Source organism: Oryx dammah, unplaced genomic scaffold, assembly GCF_014754425.2.
Source record: "Oryx dammah isolate SB20612 unplaced genomic scaffold, SCBI_Odam_1.1 HiC_scaffold_2, whole genome shotgun sequence".
NCBI lineage: Eukaryota > Metazoa > Chordata > Mammalia > Artiodactyla > Bovidae > Oryx > Oryx dammah.
The window spans coordinates 155,315,978-155,341,360 of NW_024070186.1; the positions used below are offsets into that span (position 1 = coordinate 155,315,978).

The 25,383-nt window shown below is 48.6% G+C and overlaps 2 protein-coding genes across 3 annotated transcripts; both read left to right on the forward strand.

Annotated features, from left to right (window-relative positions):
* Window positions 1-1,019: 1,019 nt before the first annotated feature.
* Window positions 1,020-21,876, forward strand: SMIM11A (small integral membrane protein 11A). Of its 2 annotated transcripts, none has more exons than XM_040228676.1 (4): window positions 1,020-1,125; window positions 6,842-6,937; window positions 12,547-12,724; window positions 21,517-21,876. In XM_040228676.1, the coding sequence occupies exons 2-3, from the start codon at window positions 6,926-6,928 to the stop codon at window positions 12,709-12,711; spliced, it is 177 nt and encodes a 58-aa protein (XP_040084610.1). In that variant the 5' UTR covers window positions 1,020-1,125; window positions 6,842-6,925; the 3' UTR covers window positions 12,712-12,724; window positions 21,517-21,876. The 2 variants fall into 2 exon arrangements, with proteins under 2 accessions (XP_040084610.1, XP_040084603.1); XM_040228669.1 differs by lacking the exon at window positions 21,517-21,876 and adding an exon at window positions 15,191-15,374.
* FAM243A (family with sequence similarity 243 member A) lies at window positions 17,929-19,480 on the forward strand. The gene has a single exon (XM_040228657.1). It carries the CDS (start codon window positions 18,069-18,071, stop codon window positions 18,822-18,824), a length of 756 nt encoding a protein of 251 aa, XP_040084591.1. The 5' UTR covers window positions 17,929-18,068; the 3' UTR covers window positions 18,825-19,480.
* Window positions 21,877-25,383: the final 3,507 nt, after the last annotated feature.

Below are 25,383 nucleotides of genomic sequence, written 5' to 3' on the forward strand. Positions count from 1 at the left end.
GAGAGTCACTTGGACTGCAAGGAGATCCAACCAGTCCATCGCAGAGGAAATCAGTGCTGAATATTCATGATGCTGAAGCTGAAACTCCAATACTTTGGCCACCTGACGCAACAGCTGACTCACTGGAAAAGACCCTGATGCTGGGAAAGATTGAGGGCAGGAGGAGAAGGGAATGACAGAGGATGAGCTGGTTGGATGGCATCACCGATTCAATGGACATGAGTTTGAGTGAACTCCGGGAGTTGGTGATGGACAGGGAAGCCTGGCATGCTGCAGTTCAAAGAGTCGGACACGACTGAGCGACTGAACTGGGGACCCTCTTGCCCTCGGCGGCACACAGCGAGGAACACTCGGGGATGAGAGACAGCTGAGGGGGAGGGGCCCCGCGACACCCCGCTCTCCCGCCGCCGTCCTCCTCCTCCAGCTCCGGTCAGTGGAGAACAAGAACCTGCCCCCGCCCTCCTCCGGCGTGGACGAAAACACCTGGCCCACGCCCCGGAAGTTCGCCCCCGGCCCAGCCAAGTCTGTCCAGTGACCCATGTTGCGGCCGCACGAAGGCCGCCCGGGCTCATAGCGCGGATTCCAGAAGCGGGAAACAGTCTCCCAGCCCGGGTCCACTGCGCCGGCGGAGCCGCTTATCCGCCACAGGGGCGCAGGCTCCCTGCACCGGCGCGCGGAGCGGTGCATTTCGGGATGTGTAGTTTCCCCGTGAACTTCCCTGGTGGCTCAGATGGTATAGCGTCTGCCTACAGTGTGGGAGACCTGGGTTCGATCCTTGGGTCAGGAAAATCCTCTGGAGAAGGAAATGGCAACCCACTCCAGTACTCTTGCCTGGAAAATCTCATGGACGGAGGAGCGTAGTATGCTACAGTCCATGGGGTCGCAAAGAGTCGGACACGACTGAGCTACTTCACTTCAGTTTCCCCGCGGCATGGTGGGAGTCGTGGTTTGTGTGCGGCCCCGCCTACCCACCATGGCGCGGAGCCGCCTACCCACTATGGCGGCGCAGGCTCATTGCGCCGGCGCGCGGAGCGGTGCTTTTCGGGACGTGTAGTTTCCCCGCGGCATTGTGGGAGTGGTGGTTTGAGCGCGGTCCGGGAGCTGGATCCTCCGCGGCCTTGAGCTGTAAGTGGGCGGCGTCGGTGTCCGCCGGATCCGGACCCGAAATCCGGCTACTCATTGGGGGGCGCCCAGGCATCGCGTTCACGCTTTCTCTCCTTGACGCTCTCCCGCGGGACCGCGGGGGTGTCAGCCACCACGGCCCACCCCCGCGGAGCGTCAGCCGGCTTGTCCAGGCACCCCAAAATGCACGGATCCAGTGGCGAGGGGTGGGAGGGGGAAGGCATGTGGAGGCTGGCACGCAGGCCGAAGAGGGGGACCCAGATGTGGTTCCAAGCTAGAGAGGTTTGGGGGCGAGCGAAAGTCCCAGACGCCCTGTTGTGTAGGTGGGGTAAGCGGTGGTCGCCCTTGGCCCTCATCCTCGGGTCTGAGCGGGGCAGGTTTTGCCCCCAACCCTAGTGTGGAGGTTGGAGAGGACCTTTACCTGGCCCTGCAAGTCACGGAGGGGCAGAGGCCCAGTTCCTCGCCCTGGGAACCCCAGCAGATCCCGGAGTGGGGCTCAGAAGTCAGCCCAACTGATAAAACCCACTTCATCTGGAACTACCCCCCGCCGCGCCACACCTCTTCCACGCACTCATCGCTACTTCAAATGATGGGGTGAAGGGTTGGGATAGAAAGAGGCTGGGAATGAGAGCAATTTCGGGAAGTTCAGATTAAGGACACAGCCTAATGAATGGCTGGAGTGAGACATCAAGAGAAGGACCGACCCTTGGGTCTGTTAGGTGGAGCAAGAATAAAATTGTGGACTATACCTTGTTCATATTGCTATAATTAGCCTAATCTGTTTTCTTTAGGAGAAATCTAGCAAAGGAAAAATAAGGATATTTTTGCAGTAAAGGAAATAGAGCCATCTCTTTCTAAGCCATTGTTATCTTTGAGTTTAAAGCTAAGACTGGATAGTTCCAGGGGAAGTTTAAAACTTCTTGCACTTCGTAGATTTTATGTCTTTCAAAACTGTCCCCATCTGGTTGGCTTTTGTAGTTTAGCCCTCAGACACCAGCTGCCTCCTGGTGCTAAGATTGCATTCGGTGTACATATGGCAGCAGAGCACTAGCCTGCTGATATTTTTAGCTTTCTCAGTTGTTCTCACTTGCTGAAGTCCTGCAGGGAGCTGCAAAAATGGCTGAGTTGCAACCTGTAATTTAGCTAGTGGAGGTGATGGAATTCCAGTTGAGCTATTTCAAATCCTGAAAGATGATGCTGTGAAAGTGCTGCACTCAATATGCTAGCAAATTTGGAAAACTCAGCAGTGGCCACAGGACTGGAAAAGGTCAGTTTTCATTCCAATCCCAAAGAAAGGCAATGCCGGAGATTGCTCAAACTACCACACAGTTGCACTCATCTCACATGCTAGTAAAGTAATGCTCAAAATTCTCCAAGCCAGGCTTCAGCGATACCTGAACTGTGAACTTCCAGATGTTCAGCTGGTTTTAGAAAAGGCAGAAGAACCAGAGAACAAATTGCCAACATCCGCTGGATCATTGATAAAGCAAGAGAATTCCAGAAAAACATCTAATTCTCCTTTATTGACTATGCCAAAGCCTTTGACTTTGTGGATCACAATAAACTGTGGAAAATTCTGCAAGAGATGGGAATACCAGACCACCTGACCTGCCTCTTGAGAAACCTGTATGCAGGTCAGGAAGCAACAGTTAGAACTGGACATGGAACAACAGACTGGTTCCAAATAGGAAAAGGAGTATGTCAAGGCTGTATAGTGTCCCCCTGCTTGTTTAACTTCTATGCAGAGTACATCATGAGAAATGCTGGGCTGGAAGAAGCACAAGCTGGAATCAAGATTGCCGGGAGAAATATCAATAACCTCAGATATGCAGATGACACCACCCTTATGGCAGAAAGTGAAGAGGAACTAAAAAGTCTCTTGAAAGTGAAAGAGGAGAATGAAAAAGTTGGCTTAAATCTCAACATTCAGAAAACAAAGATATGCCATCTGGTCCCATCACTTCATGGGAAATAGATGGGGAAACAGTGAAAACAGTGTCAGGCTTTATTTTTTTGGGCTCCCAAATCACTGCAGATGGTGACTACAGCCATGAAATTAAAAGACACTTACTCCTTGGAAGAAAAGTTATGACCTACCTAGATAGCATATTCAAAAGCAGAGACGTTACTTTACCAACAAAGGTCCATCTAGTCAAGGCTGTGGGTTTTCTAGTGGTCATGTATGCATGTGAGAGTTGGACTGTGAAGAAAGCTGAGCACCGAAGAACTGATGCTTTTGAATTGTGGTGTTGGAGAAGACTCTTGAGAGTCCCTTGGACTGCAAGGAGATCCAACTAGTCCATTCTGAAGGAGCTCAGTGCTGGGTGTTCGTTGGAAGGAATGATGCTAAAGCTGAAACTCCAGTACTTTGGCCACCTCATGCGAAGAGTTGACTTATTGGAAAAGACTCTGATGCCGGAAGGGATTGGAGGCAGGAGGAGAAGGGGACGATAGAGGATGAGATGGCTGGATGGCATCACCAACTCGATGGACTTGAGTCTGAGTGAACTCCAGGAGTTGGTGATGGACAGGGAGGCCTGGCGTGCTGCGATTCATGGGATCGCAAAGACTCGGACACGACTGAGCGACTGAACTGAACTGACTGGGGAAGAGTTATCATTTGGAGGCAGTGGGTGGGAATGAGTTTGATTAATTTGCCCTCTCCTCCACCCTCAACACACTCCTTTCACTGCTTTGCAGATGGACTTTTAAATGTTTTTCTTTCCTGAAGAGATGGAATTTTGTCACTCTAGATACAACGATGAGGCAGCTGCCAGTCATGTTTTTACAGTTAGATGCTGTGATGTCAGAGAGAATGTGACAGGAATTTCAGAATTGCAGTTTTCTTCTTTGGATTTTTAAAATGGTAACACTTTGGCTTGGAGAGGCTAATGGACTGCCCCCAGGTCAGATTCCTTGTCATTGGTGCTGCCAGGCGTAGAGCACAGAGCTCCAGTCCTTCTGGTCATCCGGTGCGGTTCTTTATCCCATGCCCTGCTGTGTCATTTGCCCTGGCCACCACTTGCTTATGTTCTTCAGCTTACCATGTCCGTTACTGGAAAGACATTTATCAGAACAGTTATGGTTGGTATTTGTTTAGTGCTTTTCATATGCTGAGGCTGGTACTTAATGTTTTTATAACCTAGTCTTTGAAGGAGAATTTATAGAGTAGGGAGCTGAGGTTTAGAGAGGCCCTGTGACTCATCCAAGGTCATACTACTCGTAAACTTAGCACATGATTGCCAGAGGGCCAGACCACCAGGCATTCTTTTTACTTCCTCCTGTAAGTTTTTTTGGACCTTTTTGTGGTCCTTGACCTTGCTAATTAATATCTAACTGACTTCACTAAGTGAGTCATTTGGTCTCAGAAAATGTGTGGGAAACAGCCAAACCTGTCTACTTATATATGTAGACAACTCAATAAAAATAGAGGTGAGAAAAATAAAGTTGATACAACCTTCAGTTCAGTCGCTCATTCATGTCCGACTCCTTGTGACCCCATGGACTGCAGCACGCCAGGCCTCCCTGTCCGTCACCACCTCCCGGAGTTTGCTCAAACTCATGTCCATCGAGTCAGTGATGCCATCCAACCATCTCATCCTCTGTTGTCCCCTTCTCCTCCCGCCTTCAATCTTTTCCAGCATAGACATTTTAATTTACAACATGGTTCATTCCTGAGATTATCAGAGATTGTTCAAAGTGAAAATTCCAGCAACAGGTTGTAACCTGTTGGGAACATATTTTTCCAGGGCGGGTCAGGATCTACTGCTCCTTATAGACAAATCTTTTATACATGAAGGTAATGAGCACCTTTGGGCTTCCCTGGTGGCTTAGATGGTAAAGAATCCACCTGCAATGTGGGAGACCTGGGTTTGAAAGTTGGGTTGGGAAAATCTCCTGGAGGAGGGCATGACAACCCATTCTAGTGTTCTTGCCTGGAGAATCCCATGGACAGAGGAGACTGGTGGGCTACAGTCCATGGGGTTGCAAAGAGTCAGACACTGAGTGCCTTAGCACATGAGTGCCTTCAATCATGGTCATCTTATTTAAACAGATTTATGGTGTAAATTCCTGTCGTGAGTTTATCTGACTTTGAAAAAGTCCTGGGGAAAGCTTGGCTATCTTGTGCCAGCTTGCTTTTATTCAAGATACTATGACCTTGGATGTAAAGTTTAGGTGCTTTTGTAAGTGAAAGTTTTCAAAAAAACATGTCTCAAGTTTATCTCTTTTTCCCCATTCTAAAGGCCTGTGAATTTTTCTTAATCCTAATTGTAAGTCCATTTAAAGAAAGGCATCCCCGTGACTTTTTAATGCGGAGCTCTCTGTCTGCATTAGGATCAGACTCAGGGGCCGGACTGGATGAGTGACAATCCCATTGCTTCCTGTGAGTGTGGACGTGCCGCTGTCACGTGAACTGGCACTAGTGGTGAGAACCCGCCTGCCAGTTCAGGAGACCTAAGAGGTGCAGGTTCAGTCCCTGGGTCGGGAAGGGCCCCTGGAGGAGGACATGGCGACCCACTCCAGTGTTCTTGCCTGGAGAGTCCGTGGACAGAGGAGTCCGTGGGGCTGCACAGAGTTGGACACGACAGTGCACATGCGCACACATACACGCACACATACTCCAGAGTATAGACGATAAACTACACCTCTTGGGGCAGGCGTGAAGACGAGCTGAGTTATTGGCACGCAGTGCACTTTAGCCTGGCCGGGTACAGTAAAGTGAAGCTGTGATTCCTAACACTGAAAGTCTCCGAATGGTAGAAGTAGAGGCCCCCAGAGCCCGTGTAGTTGACACTCCCTGTCTTCATTTACAGATGGGATGGAGGCCCCCAGAGGGCAGTCACTTAGCAGAATGTGTAGGCCCTCCATCTGGAGCTCAAGTCTTCGGACTCGTAGGGTATGTGTCCTGGTCTAAAATAGTGACGTGGGAGGCCTCAAAGCAATCCAGTGTCCTGGCCGTGTCCCTGCCTTGTCTCTTCCGCTTCACCTTCCCCTCTGTCTCCCTGACGTTTTAGAGGGAATTTTAAGATTGGAATGACTTTCTTAATACCATTTCCCCCTATCCTTGATTCCCTTCCCACCAGATATTTTTGAAAACCAATTTTACCTTGAGGCTTCCCTGGTGTTCAGCAGTTAAGAATTCATCTTCCAATGCAGGGTTCAGTCCCCACCAGGGAACTAAGATTGCACACGCTATGTGGCAGCTAAGCCCACATACCTCTATTGCTGAGCCTGAGAGCCACAATAAAAGATCCCATATGCCACATCTAAAACCTGATGCAGCCAAATTTATAAATAAATCAATAAATGAATACTACAGCAAAACAGTATTCCTTTAATTAATACTCACAGGACCCGAGACATAAAATGATACCCCTACCCACAGACCAGCTCTTGTTCAGGGCAGGAGGTGGGAAGAGGGTCAGATTAGGGCCTGGGCACCTTTGTCCACAGATGAATGGAGTGGGCGCACGCTTTCCCTTGGGAGCGGGGCCAACACCTCTGCTTGGCTGTGCTCCCTTCCCGGGTCAAGAGCAGCCAAGGAGATCGTTCTGCTCGGCAAGAGCCGAGGCTGTCTCGCTCATTGGGGAGGACTAACCCTCCTCTGCAGAGCTTGCTGTCTTGGCTCGTGGGCCCTCTCTCCCCATCAGAGAAAAGTCTTCCTAAGGTGGTCTGTCTAGAAAACTCAAATTGACCTGTTTCTTCTCTTCCCCATCAGAACAGTGGGATCTGCCCCAACCGGGTTCCCTCTCCTTGTCTGCGTGGCCCACACGACTAGGAGTGGAGCCCCAGTTGTTCCAGCATGAACTGGAAGGTAAGAATATCATCAAACATTTATGGCCTGTGGGTTGTCTTTCTCCTGATTGTAAAAATTCAGAATAGTTTTGTAGAGATAAGTGGACTAAGAAAAAAACAAAAGAAGAAAATGCAGGAATCATGATATATAATACTTTAAGTGAACACATAAATGTACATTTTTTTTCACCAGACTTTTGGAGGAAGGCCTTTTCTTTGGGAGGACGTTGACTGCCCTCAGACGTGCCTCACCTTGCTCGCAAAAACCACCCCTTCGAAGTTTCACTTATAATCTCACATTTTGGTTTCTTTAAAGTGGATGAAAAAGATTTTAAGAAACAATCAACATACAAAATCCTTCCTGATATTTACACTCTTCCTTAATCTTTCCCATTTGTGTTGCCAACAGTATTCTTTTTTTTTTAATTCAAATTGATTCTTTCAAAACAGACACCTTAGTTTTCATGGAAATAGCCTTTCTTTTCTGTGGTCATATTTCATGAGTGCCATGTTTAAATAGATTATCCATTATGACATCAAGTGCTACTTAAATATACTGACTGGCACAAACACAGCTGACCCCTGTAAAACCTTCAGTACAGCTGGTGGAAGCAGAAGTTCAAGGGCAACCAAAGAGTGTCCTGTGAGCTGCAAGCCTGCAGAAGGCTGTGGGCCACAGTCAGCGGGTCTTATAGGGACAGGGGGGTGTCACGTTATGTCCTTCAAGGAAGTGGCGTGGGGTAGGTGCAGGGTGGCCACTAGGGCAGTCATGAAAATAGATGCTTTGAAAAGAATCAGATCAAGTCAAAATCATATATCTTTTCAGTATCCAGAGTTGGCTGCTATTAATATTAACAATTTTGGTGTATTTTCTCCCCATGTTTTTCGTATATATGTGTGTCATGTGTATGTCTCCAAACTTAGGATCTCCTTATATGTCTTTTTTCAGTTATCATAAGCATTTTCTGATTCAGAACAGCCACTGGCGTTCGTCACAGGAAATGGAAAGATCTGGAAGCAGGATCAGGGAGTCAGGAGACTACAGTTCAGTTCAGTCGCTCAGTCGTGTCTGACTCTTTGTGACCCCATGGACTGAAGCACGCCAGGCCTCCCTGTCCATCACCAACTCCCAGAGTTACTCAAAGTCATGTCCATTGAGTTGGTGATGCCATCCAACCTCTCACCCTCTGTCATCCCCTTCTCCTCTCTTCAGTCTTTTCCAGCATCAGGGTCTTTTCCAATGAGTTAGTTCTTCTCATCAGGTGGCCAAAGTATTGGAGTTTCAGCTTCAGCATCAGTCCTTCCAATGAATACCTAGGACTGATTGCCTTTAGGATGGACTGGTTGGATCTGCTTGCAGTCCAAGGGACTCTCAAGAGTCTTCTCCAACACCATAGTTCAAAAGCATCAATTCTTCAGTGCTCAGCTTTGGACCCCCTCCTTCCCCAGCCCCATGGGGCCTAGGGGCCGCACAGTGGGGCTCTGGGGACTCTTCTCTAGGAGGAGCCTGGCCAAGGTTCAGGAGGTGGAGTGAAGACTCTCTGAGGGCTTAGAGATGTAGGAACGCACGCGTCGCACGTGTGGGGTGTTTCAGAGCTGCCCATTGAAAGGCCAGGAAGGAAAGATGGGGATGAGAGCACGTGGGGCAGTGGGGGCCAGGTGCAGCACGGGCTGAGATGTAGTGAAGGGTTTGCAGCGTGGGCAGAGGCTGAAGTGAGTAGTTGGTGACGGGGCAGCAGCTGGTACAGAGGCCGCATCAGCAAGGGCCAGCGTGTGTGCTTGGTGCTCCGAGGCCAGAGCGCGTCTCAAAACCACCTCGACAAGTTAGAATGTGAATTGTGGTCCCACCCACTGGAGTTTGATCGCGTTGGCCTGGGGGTGAATGAGTTCCTGGGTGGCGCTGATGTATCCCGGTGAGCCACTGCACAGAGAAAGCTTTCTTTTTAGTTGTGGAGTGACAGCAACCCACTTGACTGCCCAGGCCAACCTGACTTGTCACAGAAGGAGTCCTTTCCTGTGTCAGGAACACAGTTTTGTACAGAAAACTGTACAAAAACTGCCTGTACCTTTGTGACCTTCGGGCAGACACACAGCTCCAGGGCTACCAGGGAGCCCTTCCAGGTAGTGTCTGAAAGGAATGGCCTTCTGCCCAAACTACAGTGACCCCCCCCCGCGTCCCCTGCAGGAGATTAAAGGACTGTGGGACCCCCAAGACATCCTGTGCTTCCCTGTCTACCTCCATCAGCCTGTGGCCATGAGCAGTGGTCAGCGACAACAAGCACCCAGTGCCTTAGTACCTCAGCAGCTGGGGGTATTGAAAATGTCAGTCATTCGTGGGACTTCCCTGGCAGTCTGGTGGTTAAGACTCTGAGCTCCCAACATGGGGCAGGGGTTTGATCGCTGGTCAGGGACCTAAGATTCCATATGCCGCAGGGCGTGGCCAAGAATAAATTTTAAAAGGCAGTCATTCTCATTACACGAGTATCGGCGTTTATTTAAAAAACTGATACAGAGCTAGACCACCCAACTATGTTTTCTTGATTCACTTCCCTGAAGGTTTGGGAGTTAATCTGAGGGTTTTGTTAGAAGGGAAATCAAAGGAAGATATTTCATACGACTAAAAACTAAGATCATGGCACCTGGTCCCATCACTTTATGGCAAACAGATGGGGAAACAGTGGCTGACTTTATTTTTCTGGGCTCCAAAATCATGGCAGATGGTGCTTGCAGCCATGAAATTAAAAGACGCTTACTCCTTGCAAGGAAAGTTATGACTAACCTAGACAGCATATTAAAAAGCAGAGACATTACTTTGTCAACAAAGGTCCGTCTAGTCAAGGCTATGGTTTTTCCAGTGGTACTGTATGGATGTGAGAGTTGAACTATAAAGAAAGCTGAGAGCCGAAGAATTGATGCTTTTGAACTATGGTGTTGGAGAAGACTCTTGAGAGTCCCTTGGACAGCAAGCAGATCCAACCAGTCCATCCTAAAGGGAATCAATCTTGAATATTCATTGGAAGGACTGATGCTGAAGCTGAAACTCCAATACTCTGGCCACCTGATGTGAAGAGTTGACTCATTGGAAAAGACCCTGATGCTGGGAAAGATTGAGGGCAGGGGGAGAAGGGGATGACAAAGGATGAGATGGTTGGATGGCATCACTGACTCAATGGACATGAGTTTGGGTGAACTCCGGGAGTTGATGATGGACAGGGAGGCCTGGCGTGCTGCGATTCATGGGGTTGCAAAGAGTCAGGCACGGCTGAGTGACTGAACTGAACTGAACTGAACTGAAAAATCTAGCACACCTGCCTGAAAGAGTTGCAGGAACAGTGGCCCTGACAGTTCCGTTTTAGCCTGTGTGCTGTCCTTGACTCCCACTGCATTGCCCACTCTCAGTCCCAAACTTCCGCCTCCTCCCCACAGCCTTTAAAAAGAAAGTAAATACCGAAAGCACTTCCCTGGGTTTGTTTGTTGACATGCTTCCATTTCAGTGGGTTTCTAGCTTCTGATTTCCATGTACATCCTTTCACTGCTAGAGCTTAGTTTTGGGTGTAGATCTTAGAGAACAGTGAGCTGGGCTTTCCCGGGTGGCGCTAGTGGTCAAGAACCTGCCTGCCAGTGCAGGAGACCCAAGAGATGCAGGTTCGATCCCTGGGTCTGGAAGATTCTCCTGGAGGAGGGCATGGCAGCCCACTCCAGGATTCTTGCCTGGAGAATCCCACGACCAGAGGAGCCTGGGAGGCTACAGTCCCTGGGGTCGCAAAGAGTTGGACACGACTGAAGCGACTCAGCACTCAGGCATGAACTGTGGGCTGTGATAGGGGTCTGATTATGACAGGACTCCAGGGGCTCATCCATAGGGATGGAGAGAATTGGGAGGGAGTGACTTGCCAGCGTCTAGGGCTAACTAGGGCTCAGCCTGGAAAAGTCCCAGTGAACGTAAAATGAAGTTTATATCTCCAAACTGGTGATTTTTGTCTCCAGGGAGGTAAAAGTTAGCATCTTTTCTTTCTTAGCTGGCTTATGAATGTAGAGCCAAGCCTCACCTCTAAGCTGTGACCCTTCAAGAAAGTAGATGAATTAGATGAGTTGGAGGGTGGTTGGGGGAAGTCAGGGAGATTAGCCATAGGTCTGAGGCAGGAAGGGCCTAGACACCAAGTCAGTGTTGTAAACAGCTTGTATTCATCAGGGTAAAAGGTTTTTCCTTCTGTAACCTTTTTAGTCTTTTATACTGTTTGCCAGACTGAGCTTTCTGAAGTGTATAGGTTATGCTTATTCTTTACTGTTTAACCCAATTCTGTGGTTGAAAACTATTATCTAGTTACTCAGAGTGCTCTTGGGACATAATTTATTAATGTCAGTTAATTCCACTTCATTGAAATCAAGAGTCAGTGGGAAGACGGCTGGCATAGGTGTCAGAGTGTTCGGTTCTAACTCTCGCTCCTCCTGAATTAGCCATGTGATGTGGGGGCTTGCCACCAGCCCTGAGCTTTACTCTCCTCCTTTGTAGAACGAGGTGTAGACCCAATCCTTGTTCAGATCCTTCCACAGCCCTCCACATCTGGAGCGGACTGTTCTCAGCTGAAGTTTTCATTAACCCGTTTCAGATCAGCTTTAGTTAAACCATCAGAGGGAGGGACAGATGCAGTCTCCATGGAAGAGTCTCCTTGTCCCACTGCTGCATATAGTTAAGTGATGGTTGGCATCTCACCTAAGGAGTTCAGTGGACTAAATCCTACTTGGTCCTCCGGAATAGTGATCTCTCAATGAAGGCATAGCTATTCACTTTATCTGGGAACAAATTTTTAGTTACACACAAAAAGCTCATAATTATTATTCAGGTCCTACTAATCGTGTTTCCCAAACTAGTATACTATTTGCCTTGAGATACTTGTGATATATAGAATTTCGTAATAAAGCCTGCTCATGCAAAAAGTGAGTAATTCCAATCCCCTAGTTATTCCCCAGTTCTCATTTTAGCCAGTGGGTTAAAACTTCCCTCCAACAAAAGAATTACAGAACAGTGAATTAAGTAGCTAAGCTTTAACGTTTTAAGTTTTACTTTATTTTACAGTAAAGTTTTACTGTATTTTACTTGTATATTTATTTTACCTTCAAATACCAGTGCTAACGCGTAGCTGGAACCAAGAGCCAATCATAGCATCCCATAAGGGTGGAGATTCAGAAGGAAGATTTGGTCCAGCCTCCCTTTGCAGGTGAAGAGGCAGAAGCTAGGGAAAGTCAAGTGACCATTGCGGGTCGTATGTGCTGTGCGTGGGTCATTGAGTGGGCCGAGCGGGGCTGTGCCCAGTCCTCTGGCTCCAGCTGCTCACTGCAGCCTCAGGCTCAGGGGGTGAGGGGCAAAGTGCATGGGCAGGTTGTGAGAGAGCACAGCCATGGCATCTGTGAAGCCAGCAGCCAGAGGGTGGTGAAGGGCACCTGAAACCAGGCTGCCCGCAACCTGGAACCGGGCCCTCATCTCTCCTGTGTCCGGGAGGCTCCCCACCCAGCCTAGTGCCCAGTGCTTAACAAGGTGCACAGGAGATGTGTGCTGAGTGAAGGGACGTGAAAGAAAATTCCTTATCCATGATCGAATGTCTCCACGAGTTTTCTTTCTTCTTTAAGGTGCTTGAACACTTCCCCTTGCTGCTGTATATCTTGGCAGCGAAAACACTAATCCTCTGCCTGGCGTTTGCTGGAGTCAAAGTCTACCAGAGAAAACGATTGGAAGCAAAGCAGCAAAAGGTGGAAGCTGAGAAGAGGAAGCAGGCGGAGAAGAAGGAGAGCTAAAGGGGAGTGAAAGGTATGGGCTTTGCAGACTACACAGTGGGTTAGGGCGGGCCTGCCCCTGGATGTGATGAGAACTCCACCTTTCTCCAGCCTGAGGCTCTGGGAGGGCGCAGGGCCCCACCTGCCCCAGGAGGTTGAGCAGCTCTGTGTCAGGCCCAAGTGCCGGACCTTACCTTTGAGCGCTGTCTGCTCGGCGCCCCGGGGGATGGACAAGTCCTCTCTCTGCTCCGAGCCTGCAGCAGCTCTCCCTTCACAGGAGCAGAGGCGTTTGACAGGGTCTGGGTCACAGAACTCTTGGTACTTTCGGGAAAGTTGTGGACCTCTTTAGAGAAGGTCACATGCTAGAAACACCTAAATTGGACCTAACATTGCAGACAGCGATGGGGAGGATGTGGGGTCGCAGGTCACGTAAGACCCCTACCTGTCCCTAAGATTAAGAAAGCCTGCTGACCTCACGATGGAGTCCCAATCCTAGATTTGGCGTGAAGTCCTCCTCCATCCGTCCTCACCCAGGTCACATGTCCCCCGCTGCTGCCTCTCCCCACGCTCCTGCAGACCACCTTGACCACGGTAGATTCTCTTGGCCTTTGCTGGTTAGTCCCCTGGCCCAGAACGCCTTCCTTATGACCGCTCCGCCAGCACAAAATCTTCCTCATTGCTGTAGTCTGGTGCCTGTCTCAGAGCTCATCTGTGTGTGTGTGTGCATGTGCACACTCAGTGTCCAACTCTTGGTGACCCCCACCAGGCTTCTCTGTCTCTGGGATTCTCTAGGCAAGAATCCTGGAGTGGGTTGCTATTTCCTACTCCAGGGGATCTTCCAGACCCAAGGATGAAACCCAGGTCTCCTGCCTCGGCAGGCAGATTCTTTACCACTGAGCCATCTGGGAGCTGTCCCGTAGCACAGGGGCTGCCCAGAACGTGTTTGTTTTTAAGGCACCAGGAGGAAGTTATTCACCCCTCCAGCTTACAGGTTGGACTAATGACAGTCAACAGGTTCCCTCATTCTCCTGTGCTCAGCCAGTTTCATCGCGTCTCAAGTTGAGGTCTGTGCTTTTCTCTAAAAAATGAGAGGACTCACGTATGGTAGCAGGGAATCCTAGACCAGTGGTTTCCAAAGTTGATTGATGATCAGGACTTGCCTCGGTTCTTTGTTACAAGGCAGATTCCCAGGTCCAGCCTCAGAGCGGCTCCATTACATCTGTGGCTAGATCTGGGCACCTGTTCTTTCGAAAACCTCTCAGGTGATTCTTCCACTGTCTTCTCAACAGCTGGGTTTGGTGACCTCCAAAAGCCCTGTTAACCCTGAGATAGGCTTCTGTAGAGATGATTTCCTTTACAGGACTCATAGATTTGTCATTAATAATAATTGCAATATGTCTTGAATGACTGTTCTGTGCTAGCATTTTCCTAAGCATTTCATAGACAGCCATGTTACTGACCACTCCTGGCAGCCCTGTGTGGTTCATTCAGACTGAACACGGTCAAGGACAGATAAGCAGAATTGAACCCAGGTTGGACATCCAACCGCAGGGCCTCACCCCTGGCTGCACGGTGTCCTAATCTCAGGATGGAGCTGTGGGAAACACTGGGCTCCTGGTCCTCCCCCCAGGATAGGGGACGGTGCTCTCATCGCCCACTGCTCCCTGGGCCTTGGCGAGCTGTAAACGTTACAGGCAAAGGAAGTTATTGTTATTAAACCTTGCCTTCCGGAAAAAAAAAACAAAACAAAACATTTTTATTGACTGAAATTTAGGAGCAGGCACCAGAGTGGGGGTGGGGGTGGGAGGGCGGCGGGCTGCTTCCCAGGTGGTGCAAGTGATAAAGAACCCACCTGCCAGTGCAGGAGACATCAGAATCATGGGTTCGATCCCTGGGTCAGGAAGATCCCCTGGAGGAGAGCATGGCAACTCACTCCAGTGTTCTTGCCTAGAGAATCCCCCTGAACAGAGGAGCCTGGCGGGCTACAGTCCATGGGGTCGCAAAGAGTCAGGCACCACTGAAGCAACCTAGCACACACTAGAGCAGGGAAACGGGGAGTACTTGGAAATTAAAAAAGGTGAGAGAAGGCAGCATTTCCATTGAAATGTTGTCTGGATTTCTAATCCAGCAGAGAGGAAGCAGAGATTAGATGTGATATCACAGATACTTCTTCCCTTCCCCAAATGTCCATGGCAGCCCAATGTGAAGCAGAGATGCCTTGCTTGCCCACCCAGCCCAGCACTGACCAGGGGGTTACCCTCCGGTTACCCTCCCAGGCTGGGGGCTTATCGACGCTTAGCCCACAGCCGTGTTTTACACCGAAGGGATTTTTAGATGAAAAGAAATTGTGATGCCAAAAATAGATTCATCAATAGACAAGCTTCTGCAGTTTCTGTTTCAGTTTAAGTAGCTGAGCATAAATGTAGATGCTGAGCAAGTAAAACATTCACAGTTATTCTGCCAGACAGTTCATCGTCATCCCTTTGGTCTTCCTTTCTAGATTTTGTGGTGTAATGTCAGCTCGAGTGGACTCCAGCTGAGAAGAAAGTCTTAATCATTGAACGATATGTCAGAAGACAAACTCGCAGCCTCTAGCCTACCTGAAAATGATGTGAATTTTTATATGCTTTTAGAAGAACCAGTATTTTGTTTGCTAAAATAAAATAACCTTTGTAGAATAAGCCCGAGTACATGTGTGCCTGTCTCTCTCCCTCCCCCTAGCTCTCCTCTGTGTAGTCAGAGGAGGAGGGAGTTTTGCGTTTCCAGCATTTCCTCGCCATGGGCGCCACATTAGAGGTGCCCCTCTGTAGAGGACTGGGCTGTAGATGGTCCCCGTCTCCCAGCCCTCCATCCTGCTTATCTGCTCCCTGGCACATCCACTTCTTGTCTCCTCTTTGGCTCCTCCTGCAAGCACTGTGGCCCTTTCTCATGTTTGCGTCCTTGGGGTGGAGGGAGGCCGTTCACCCCTCCAGCAGCATTGGCACCTCTGCTGAGCCTATGAGGTCCTTGCAGGGAGGAGCTGGGGTGAGACCCGGCTGCTGGGGTGGGTACCAAGTCTAGGAAGAAGTCAGGCTGCCGAATCCCTCTGGGAAGAAGAAAGAGGGGCCCGGGTGTGCTTTGTCCTTTTCCCACCAGTTTGCTTGTTGGGATTTGGTGGCATGAGATGAAGGACAGGATGCCAAAAAGACTTTCAGATTTGAGATAGCGGGGCCCATAAGTATTTTTCTTTGCATCTAACAGATTGAGGTCTCTACTAAAAAGTTCCCGTTTCTTCACTTCTCTCAAGATACCGGAGAGGATGGGGAATGAGGAAACAGTAACCAAAGCCACAGGTACGGTGGAATATTTGATCTCATTGCTGGCAGCCACATGGGCAATTTGCAAGAGTGCCTATTAGTAGATACCCACCCCAACCCCCACGCCACCCTGGTCCAGATTGGTGGAACTTGGATTTTTAAGCATGAGGGATAAAAGGAGTTACATTTTTCTTACATTTTGCTATGAGTGCTGGATGTTCCTTATCACAACTTAGAATTTATAGAGAATCAAAGTTTTAAATGGCTTCCCAGGTGGCTCAGTGGTAAAGAATCCACCTACCTATGCAGGAGACACGAGTTTGATCCCTGGGGTCGGAGAAGGAAATGACAACCCACTCCAGTATTCTTGCCATGGACAGTGGAGTCTGGCAGGCAACAGTCCATGGGGTCACAAAGAGTCAGACACGGCTGAGCGACTGAACACTCAACACACACACAAAGTTTTAAATATGGGAGATTTTGACTCTATAAGCTACAAATCCCACAATAATCAGAGGGAGACTTTCCCCTGACATTTCATGGAGAATCTATGCCTACCTAGTTCAGGTTTATTTTAAACAGGTGATTGCCTAGACTTTGGGGTTTAAACCTCAGTTTTAGAAATTGTGGAACATCTTGCCATCTTGAAAAATTGGGTAGCAGATGACCTAAGCATGGGAATAAACCACTGACCATGCCCATGGGTTTTCTGTAAACCGTTGGGGGTTTAACTTCTGTCTGATACTCTCTTCTGCCACTGCTGCTGCTAAGTCACGTCAGTCGTGTCCAACTCTGTGCGACCCCATAGACTGCAGCCCACCAGGAGAAGATAATTAATCACTGTTCTGTCACTAAGTCGTGTCTGACTCTGCAGCCCCATGGATTGCAGCCCTCCAAGCCTCCCTGTCCTTCACTATTTCCTGGAGATTGCTCAGATTCATGTCCTTTGAGTCGGTGATGCCATCTAACCATCTCATCCTCTATTGTCTCCTCCTCCTGTCCTCAATCTTTCACAGCATCAGGGTCTTTTCCAATGAGTCAGCTCTTTGCATCAGGGGGCCAGAGTATTGGAGTTTCAGCTTAGCATCAGTCCTTCCAATGAATATTCAGGGTTGATTTCCTTTAGGATTGACTGGCTTGATCTCCTTGCAATCCAAGGGACTCTCAAGAGTCTTCTCCAACACCACAGTTCAAAAGCATCAATGCTTCGGCGCTCAGCTTTCTTTTTAGTTCAACTCTCACATCCATGCATGACTACTGGAAAAACCATAGCTTTGACTATAGGGACCTTTGTGGGCAAAGTAATGTCTCTGCTATTTACATGGACAGAAACCATATGCATGTTCAGGCCTCACTAGACGTGTCATGACTGTGCCACTGGGAGCTGGCACAATGCCTGCTACATAGTAGGTGCTCAGAATGGATGAACGAATAAATATAAATATGACCCTCACGACCCACATGGAAATGAGTCAGGAACTTGGCTCATCACTGTTAACAGGTTGCTGTCAGGGACTGAACTGTGTCTCCCCCAAACCTCTTGTTGAAGCCCTGACTCCCAACACCTCAGAATGTGACTATATTTGGAGATAGGGTCTTTAAAGAGGTGATTAAGGTAAAATGAGGTTCAAGGGATGGACCCTAATCCCAAAGAACTGGTGACCTTATAAGGAGAGGAGATTAGGGCAGAGACAGGTGGAAAGTCCAAATAAGAACACAACAAGGAGGTGGCCATGTGCAAGCCAAGTAGAAAGGTCTCAGGTGAAACCAGACCTGCTGCTACCTTGATCTTGAACTTCCAGCCTTCAGAACTGCAAAAAAGTTAATTTCAGCTATTTTGTTATGCAACCTTAGCAAACTAACACAACTGTGAGTCTCTCTCCAGACCTACTGCAGATGTGGTTCCCATTCCTGTATCATAGAAGCCAGACAGGAATTGTTCTCAGTGTGTTCCATGATGCTTTAAAATCCAAAGTGTATCCATGGGACCAGCTCAGCTGTAAGAAAGCCCTTTATGAGGTCATCATCCTATTCTGGCTAGAGGGAGACAAGCAAGTTTTGAAAAACACTTGAAGACCTCCCATGCCTCACTTTGCAAAACCTCTTTTGAGAAACATCATTACCAGAAATCTATTCAATAGCATCAAGAAGAAGCAATGTCTCCAGTATTTGCAAACACTGAGAACACTGCAATACGATGGGTTTACAACAGTATATTTTGGGGAAACTGATATCCCTGAGAGTCTTGTAACTGGGGAAGATTTTAGTGATGGTTATTACATGCCAACTCCAACCTGGTGTGTTGTGCATGCTGGTGGTAGTCAAGGATGGGTGCCGTGGAAATATCGAATGTTCCTAAGGGATGAGTTATGCATCAAACAGGAAGACAACCTCTTCTTCGAGTTCTGTGATGTGGTGAAGAAGGCCTATGGCAAGTGCACTGTTGTGGTCAAAGAGAGAAGGCGGCAGGACGAGACAAGGCCGAAGGAGAGCAAAGAGACTGAGGCCCAGGCCCACGTCCCCTCGGTGGTTAACTTAACAAGTGTCACGTGTTGTCCTGAGGTAGCCAGGTCCTATGGCCATAAACTACTCACTCTGCCTTCTCCTTACAATTACCTGAACCCTTTAGACTCAGCCTGGTCTTCTCTGAAATGGTTCATCATCAATAACAGAAAGGAGTTTTGTCTGCAGTCTGTGGATGGTGTCTATTCTTACCAGTATATACTCTTCAGTGATTTAATCAGCAAAGGAATTGAAAGGATAAACCTTAGCAAATGGAGGACAATAACTAACAAAGTACGAAGATGGGAAAACTACTATCTTGCTAAATTTTCTTAAGGGTGGTGATCCCTCCAACCCGTGGTAGGATGGTGCTGTGGGTGTGATCTTTACTGCTTCTTTTGGCCTTGATTCTGGACCACTGTGGCCAAAGACACTCTAATAATGGCCTCACAGGGATCCTGTGAGAATGGAGGTTCCTACGGGCTTTGGTAAAGTGCTCATGGGTTGCTGAGGTTTCATTAAATCTTGTTGGTAAATTAGTAATCTTGACTCTCATTCTTCTCAAGGCCACTTTGAGGGCTATTATGTCCATGGAGGATTGAGGTTAACCCAGTCCAAAGGAGCCTGGTGGTGAGTTGAGGCGAACAGAGCTAAAGGTTGTATGGTCAAAATTTAGGTCTGGGAGAAAAAGAGAACCAAGTGTGTGGTCACAGAAAGTTGAAGTTAACTAGTGTGCCTACTGGTTTCAGTCCACCAGAGTAATCCATGGGAAGGCAGTTTGCCATCGACAGCTGTGGTCTGGGTGGTGGCTGAACTGGCTTTTTCCTTCCATTTCTTGAAAGCAAGGAGGCAGAGGGCTGAGCAAGAGACACCCAAGGAAGTGAAATCCCATGCACATCCTCCAAGGCAACATGGTGGTCCCCATAAGGAACCTGGGAAGCTATGACAGTAGTTGGTTCAAGTAGGACTTGGTGGGCAAACAGGTGAGTGTCTACGGCACCTACTTATCCAATTCATCTCCTATTCCAACTGCAAGAGTCCCAACAGTTCAGTTCAGTTGCTCAGTCATGTCCAACTCTTTGCCACCCCATGGACTGCATGAATTTACTCAAACTCATGTCCATTGAGTTGGTGATGCCATCCAACCATTTCATCCTCTGTCCTCCTCTTCTCCTCCTGCCTTCAATCTTTCCCAGCATCAGGGTCTTTTCCAGTGAGTCAGTTCTTTGCATCAGGTGGCCAAAGGATTGGAGTTTCAACTTCAGATCAGTCCTTCCAATGAATATTCAGCACTGATTTCCTCTAGGATGGACTGGTTGGATCTCCTTGCAGTCCAAGGGACTCTCAAGAGTCTTCTCCAACACCACCGTTCAAAAGTATCAATTCTTTGGCTCTCAGCTTTCTTTATAGTCCAACTCTCACATCCATACATGACTACTAGAAAAACCATAGCCTTGTCTAGACAGACCTTTGTTGGCAAAGTAATGTCTCTGCTTTTGAATATCCTGTCTAAGTTGGTCATAAGTTTCCTTCCAAGGAGTAAGTGTCTTTTAATTTCATGGCTGCATCACCATCTGCAGAATCCCAAAAGGAGGTCATTAGAGTGTCATGCATTTGTGTCTTTGGACCCTGGTTGCTGAGCCACCTGTGGTTGATACAACAGCATCCTATTCAAGTTTGGAGCTGCTGTTGATGGTAGTTGTAAGTATTAGTAGTGGCATTTTTCACTTTTATAGAAAAACACCTGCCTCCTATTAAACATATCACAAAACTCACTCTTGTTTATGTATGTTCAAGCATTAATTTTACAATTGAAGTGATTATGCTAGGGTATGTTGAAAACATCTGAAAATTGCTACCCAGCACCCAGCAGACTTGCCTAGACGTCAGGTGGTGAGACTAGGTTTCTGCTGCTACTGCTAAGTCGCTTCAGTCATGTCCGACTCTGTGCGACCCCACAGACAGCAGCGCACCAGGCTCCTCTGTCCCTGGGATTCTCCAGGCAAGAACACTGGAGTGGGTTGCCATTTCCTTCTCCAGAAACCTCTGTAGCCAATATAAAAGTGAAAAATGCCACCACTAATCCTTATAACTACCATCAGCAGCAGCCCCAAACTTGAATATTTGCTTGTTGCCCTGCCCTACTCCCTTCCTGAAAGTCTTTGGATTATGCAGAAACATTCTGTCAAAAAAGATGTTCAGTGATTTTCAGCAACTAAGTGGTGGACTCCCACAGCATTGTTTTCACGCATTTTATCTGGGGATGAATTTCACCCAGCACTGCCAGTCACTTGGAACCAGACAGTCTCAGCTGCACCTCCAACTTTATAGCCTACTGTGCTGTATGAGTTTCTTGTGACAGCTGTAACAAATGACTACACACTTGTTAGATTAAACAAACAAAAACTTATTCTCTCCCCGTTCTAGAGGCCTGATGTCTGAAATCAGTTCCACTGAGTCAACACCGAGTTGTCAGCAAGGCCACCATCCGTCCACAGGCTCCGGGGAGAATACATTTCTTGCCTCTTTCAGCTGCTGATGGCTGCCAGCGTTCCTTGACTTGTGGCTACGTCACTCCACACTCAGCTTTGGTGGTCACATGACTTTCTCCTCTTCTGTGTCAAATCTTCCTTTGTTTCCGCCCCCCCCCCCTTTTTTTCCCCCGCCTTGAGGACAAGTAATAGGACTCAGACCTGCTTGGTGACTTCAGTGTCAGGGGCCTGAGTGTGGAGATGTTGAATGTCCCCACATCACATTTTTCTCACACCCGTCTAGGGTTCTGTATTGACAAGCACTAAGAGCTACACAGACTTACCTCATTTCATCCTCACAACAGCTAGCGATGTAGGAATTGCCATTGTCTCCATTTCTCAGAAGGGTAAACTGAAGCACAGAAATATACATAACTTGCTCCAGTGTGGAGGAGCTGAGTTTCAAATCCAGAGTTCCCGGTTAAGAGTCATTATTCACACAGCCCCTCCACCAATGAGCATTCATTCATTCTCATAACAATCCCTCCATTTTACAGATGGGGAAACTGAAACCTTGAGCAGACACTTGGATCAGTCAGGTTCTAAAGCCTACGTGTCCAGCTGCATGCTTGGCTTGATTAATGAAGCCCACCTTTTCTTTCTCACCGCACAATTCACAAGGCATAAGGCTCCTCTGACATCAGACAGGCATCAACCAACAAAAGAACTGCCTCCAACTGGACACCACAGTGAAATGTATTTCAGCACACAATCGAGCCAGAAGAGACGCCTTTTCAAGACACATGATTTTGCAGTGAGAAAAAAAAAAAAAAAGGTTTTAAGTTATCAAATGAACGAGATAGAGTTATTTTTCTTTGAAAGCCAAAATGATCGAATAAAGTGAGATTGGGATTGTATTCCTTCGAGGATTTGTTCAGTCATTAGGAAAACAAGAAGGGGAAAGAGAACATTGGTGTAACTGGAGATCAGAGGGCCACTGTCAATGTGCTGTTGGGGTATGTAACATCATACTCGTCATTAAGAAATGCTGCTTTATGCCCAGCGTGGGAACTCCCAGCAGAAGAGAATGGGAACACGCTGGGCTTCAGGAATCAGATGGACCTCGGTAGAAGCTCAAGTTTCCAGCTTGTTAACTAGGAGACTTTGGACAAGTTACTTTACTTCCCTGAGGCTCAGTTAACTCATTTGTAAACTAGAGTTAAGGGCTTTAAATGCTTAGCCCAAGCCATGCCACTGCCTCAAGAATCCCCACTGTTACAGTACAGGCTGGGGTTCCAGAAACACATCCACAGTTAGACCTACTGTCGCTGACCTCATTTCCTTTTCACTCTTTTAGGAAAACTCTTGCTGCTTTTTATCATTTGGTTGTAATAAGGGTAGACACAGCCATCTTAAGATACTTTGATCAAAGGAAATGTTGTTCACTGGCATTTCTTTTCAGACCATCTGTAATAGGTTAGGGAAATAAGGATAATAAAGTTTCTCCTGGTGGGGTAGACCAGAAGGGATGGTGAGGATAGCCTGGAATCTTTTGGGAGGTCAGCGCTTGTATGAAATAAACAGTGGGTGTGAAGACACAGCGGCCCTGGGTGCGTGGACACATCCCTGGAGGAGACTCTGTGATGTTGGTGGCACTGATTCCTTCCGAGAGCTTGGGTGATGGACCCTCTTGTCCTCTTTGTTCCTCACCAGCACTAACAACCACGTCGCCACTCCCTTTCCACAGGCCAGAGTGCTTACCCCCACACGCCCCCGACTCTAGGAGGTGGGATGTTGGAAAATGGCCCGGCCCTGGGATGAGCCCAGAAGTAAATAGGAACACAGAGCCAGATGCCTCCCGACTCTGGCTATGACCACTCAAGGGAGGTCCAGGCTCAGCTGGGTTGATGGAGCCCACACCTGGCCAATCAAGGGACCAAGCTGCACCCCCACCCCAGGCAGTACAAACTCCTTCCATCTGTGACTGTTTTACAGAACATTTTTACATACTTGACCTCACTCAGTTTAGACAACCACCCTGTATATAGGCAGGGCAGTGATCGTGAAGCTCATTTTACAAATGAAGACGAGGCCAGGTGGTAACTGACTCACCTAGGGACGTGCACACACCCCTGTAGGGACAGGAGGGTCAAAGCTAGAATCCACATCTTCCTGTTAAGAAGCCCTCACATCCCTCTCTAGCTGGCTGTATGGATCAGCCAGGATCAGGCCAGGCTACGAGTAGTGGAGCCCTAACCACAGAGGTTTAAACAAAGTAGGAGAGAACCCCCTAACCCCGCAACCAGCAGAAGAAGTCCTAAGGTGCTAAGGCAGCAGTTCACGGTTAATAGGATGGATCCATCGCCATAAAGAGCTCAGGGTCCTATCTTTTTCTTCCACTGTCCTAGACTTGGTTGCATCCTTAAACTCCTAGTCCAAAACGGCTGCTGACCAAGTCATTGCATTAGCATTCCCAGTAGAAGGAGCAAAAGTGGAAAGAAGGACCCATCCTTTTTCTTTTAAGGGACTTTCCAGGAAGTCTCACCAACCAGACTTGGGCTCAAGGGAAGCTGGGAAAGGTAGTCTTTGCTTTGGGTGGTGAGGCGGCCAGCTGAGCATCCCTGCTTTCCTTTCTTTGGGTGTGACCCCTCGTCCACTCAGCAAAAATGCGAGCAACTTCTATGTGCCTATAGTCTGTGCCCTGGACAAGGGTCCAGAGAGAGCAGGCTCGGGCCCTGGAGGCAGTCAGGCTGATGGTAAGGAGCACCTCTTGGTCAGTGAGACACTGGAGGTGAGGGAAGTGAGGGGTCAGAGTCCAGGGCTGGTGTGGGCAGAGTGGCAGGAAGAAATGAAGCTGGAGCTGAGCCCAGAGGAAGAGGTGTGGCTTATCACAGAGAGAGGGAAGGGACCACCCACCCAGGCAGAAAGTCAAGTGTGCCCAGGCTACCAGCTTCCTTAGTCGTGGGTTCTGTGGGCATGAAGCTGTGTGTGTGTGTGTGTGTGTGTGTAAGGGGGCATATGAAGAGTGGGGAGCAGTGTGAGTGGAATGAGAGGAAGAATGCAAGTGTGGAAAGGACAGGGTGGAAACAGGAAACAACACATTGCGTGAGGAGGAGTCTGGGCTCTTCTAGAAGGAAAGGGAAGACACTGCAGGGTGCAGAGCAGGGCGGGGGAGCTAGTTTCCAGGTTAGGGTGGGGAAGCATAACTTTGCCCAGTGAGGAGTCCAGCTCCTGGTTAAACACCCTTGTGTGGTTTTCCAGGCCCAACGGCGGCAGTTACAGAGGCGTCACCCGGCAGGACTCGTGGGGACAAAGGCTGCCCTCCCGCAGCAGAACTGGAGACCAGCCGTGCCCTGCAGTCTCTGCAGGGAGCTGTAGTTGAGGACTCAGGGCCCCCCTGGCCTGCAGAGAGAGGGGACTGCAGACCTCAGGCCCCCAGCCTCTGCCCACTGGGGCCGTGGGCACCCCTCCTATGCTTGGAGCCAAAGGTGTTGCCTCAAGCAAAGTGGAAACTGAGGCTGCCAGCACAGCTCCCCTGGACACCCCCTTGGCCCACATTTAGCAAGGGCTTGAGTGCCCAGGCACCTGGATGCCACCCACCCCCACCCAACCAGCTTCCCTCCCCCCTATTCCTTTTGCGTCTCCCTCACCCTGTGACCCAACACAAGCTTACTCCTTCTGGAAAATCCTTTCCCTGCCCCCTGCCTTCCCCTCCGGCTCCCACTGGCTCTGTCCCCTCCTGTGAGGTGTGCAGCAGGCAGCAAAGCTGGGAGAACTTCTTTACAATTTTCAAATAACCAGCTTGCTGTGTTTTCAGGTGAAGTCCCTCCAAATTTAATTCAGTGAGGCTAATTGCAAATCTGAAAAAAAAAAAAAGTACAGTACACACAAAAAAAATCAATATATTAGTGTTCAGCACATCTGGAAAGGATTGGGCCAAGAAAAGTGAAAAGTGAAAGAGAAAGTCGCTCTGTCGTGTCCGACTCTTTGGGATTCTCCAGGCCAGAATACTGGAGTGGGGTAGCCTTTCCTTTCTCCAGGGGATCTTCCCAGCCCAGGGATCGAACCCAGGTCTCCTGCACTGCAAGCAGATTCTTAACCAACTGAGCTAGCAGGACCAAGGAAAATATTGGACCAATATTTGAAAACTAACTAGTTATTTGTAATGAACGTTGCTCAGTGGACAGAGGAGCCTGGCTGGCTACAATCCATGGAGTCACTGAAGAGCTGGACACGACTTAGCCACTAAATAGCAACGAGCCTATTGCTCAGGCATAACTGGTTCCCTGACTTTACAGACCACACACACACACACACACACCCCTTCACATACACACACACCCCTTCACATACTCACACACCTTCACATACACACGCACCTTCACATACACACACACACACCTTCACATACACACACACACACC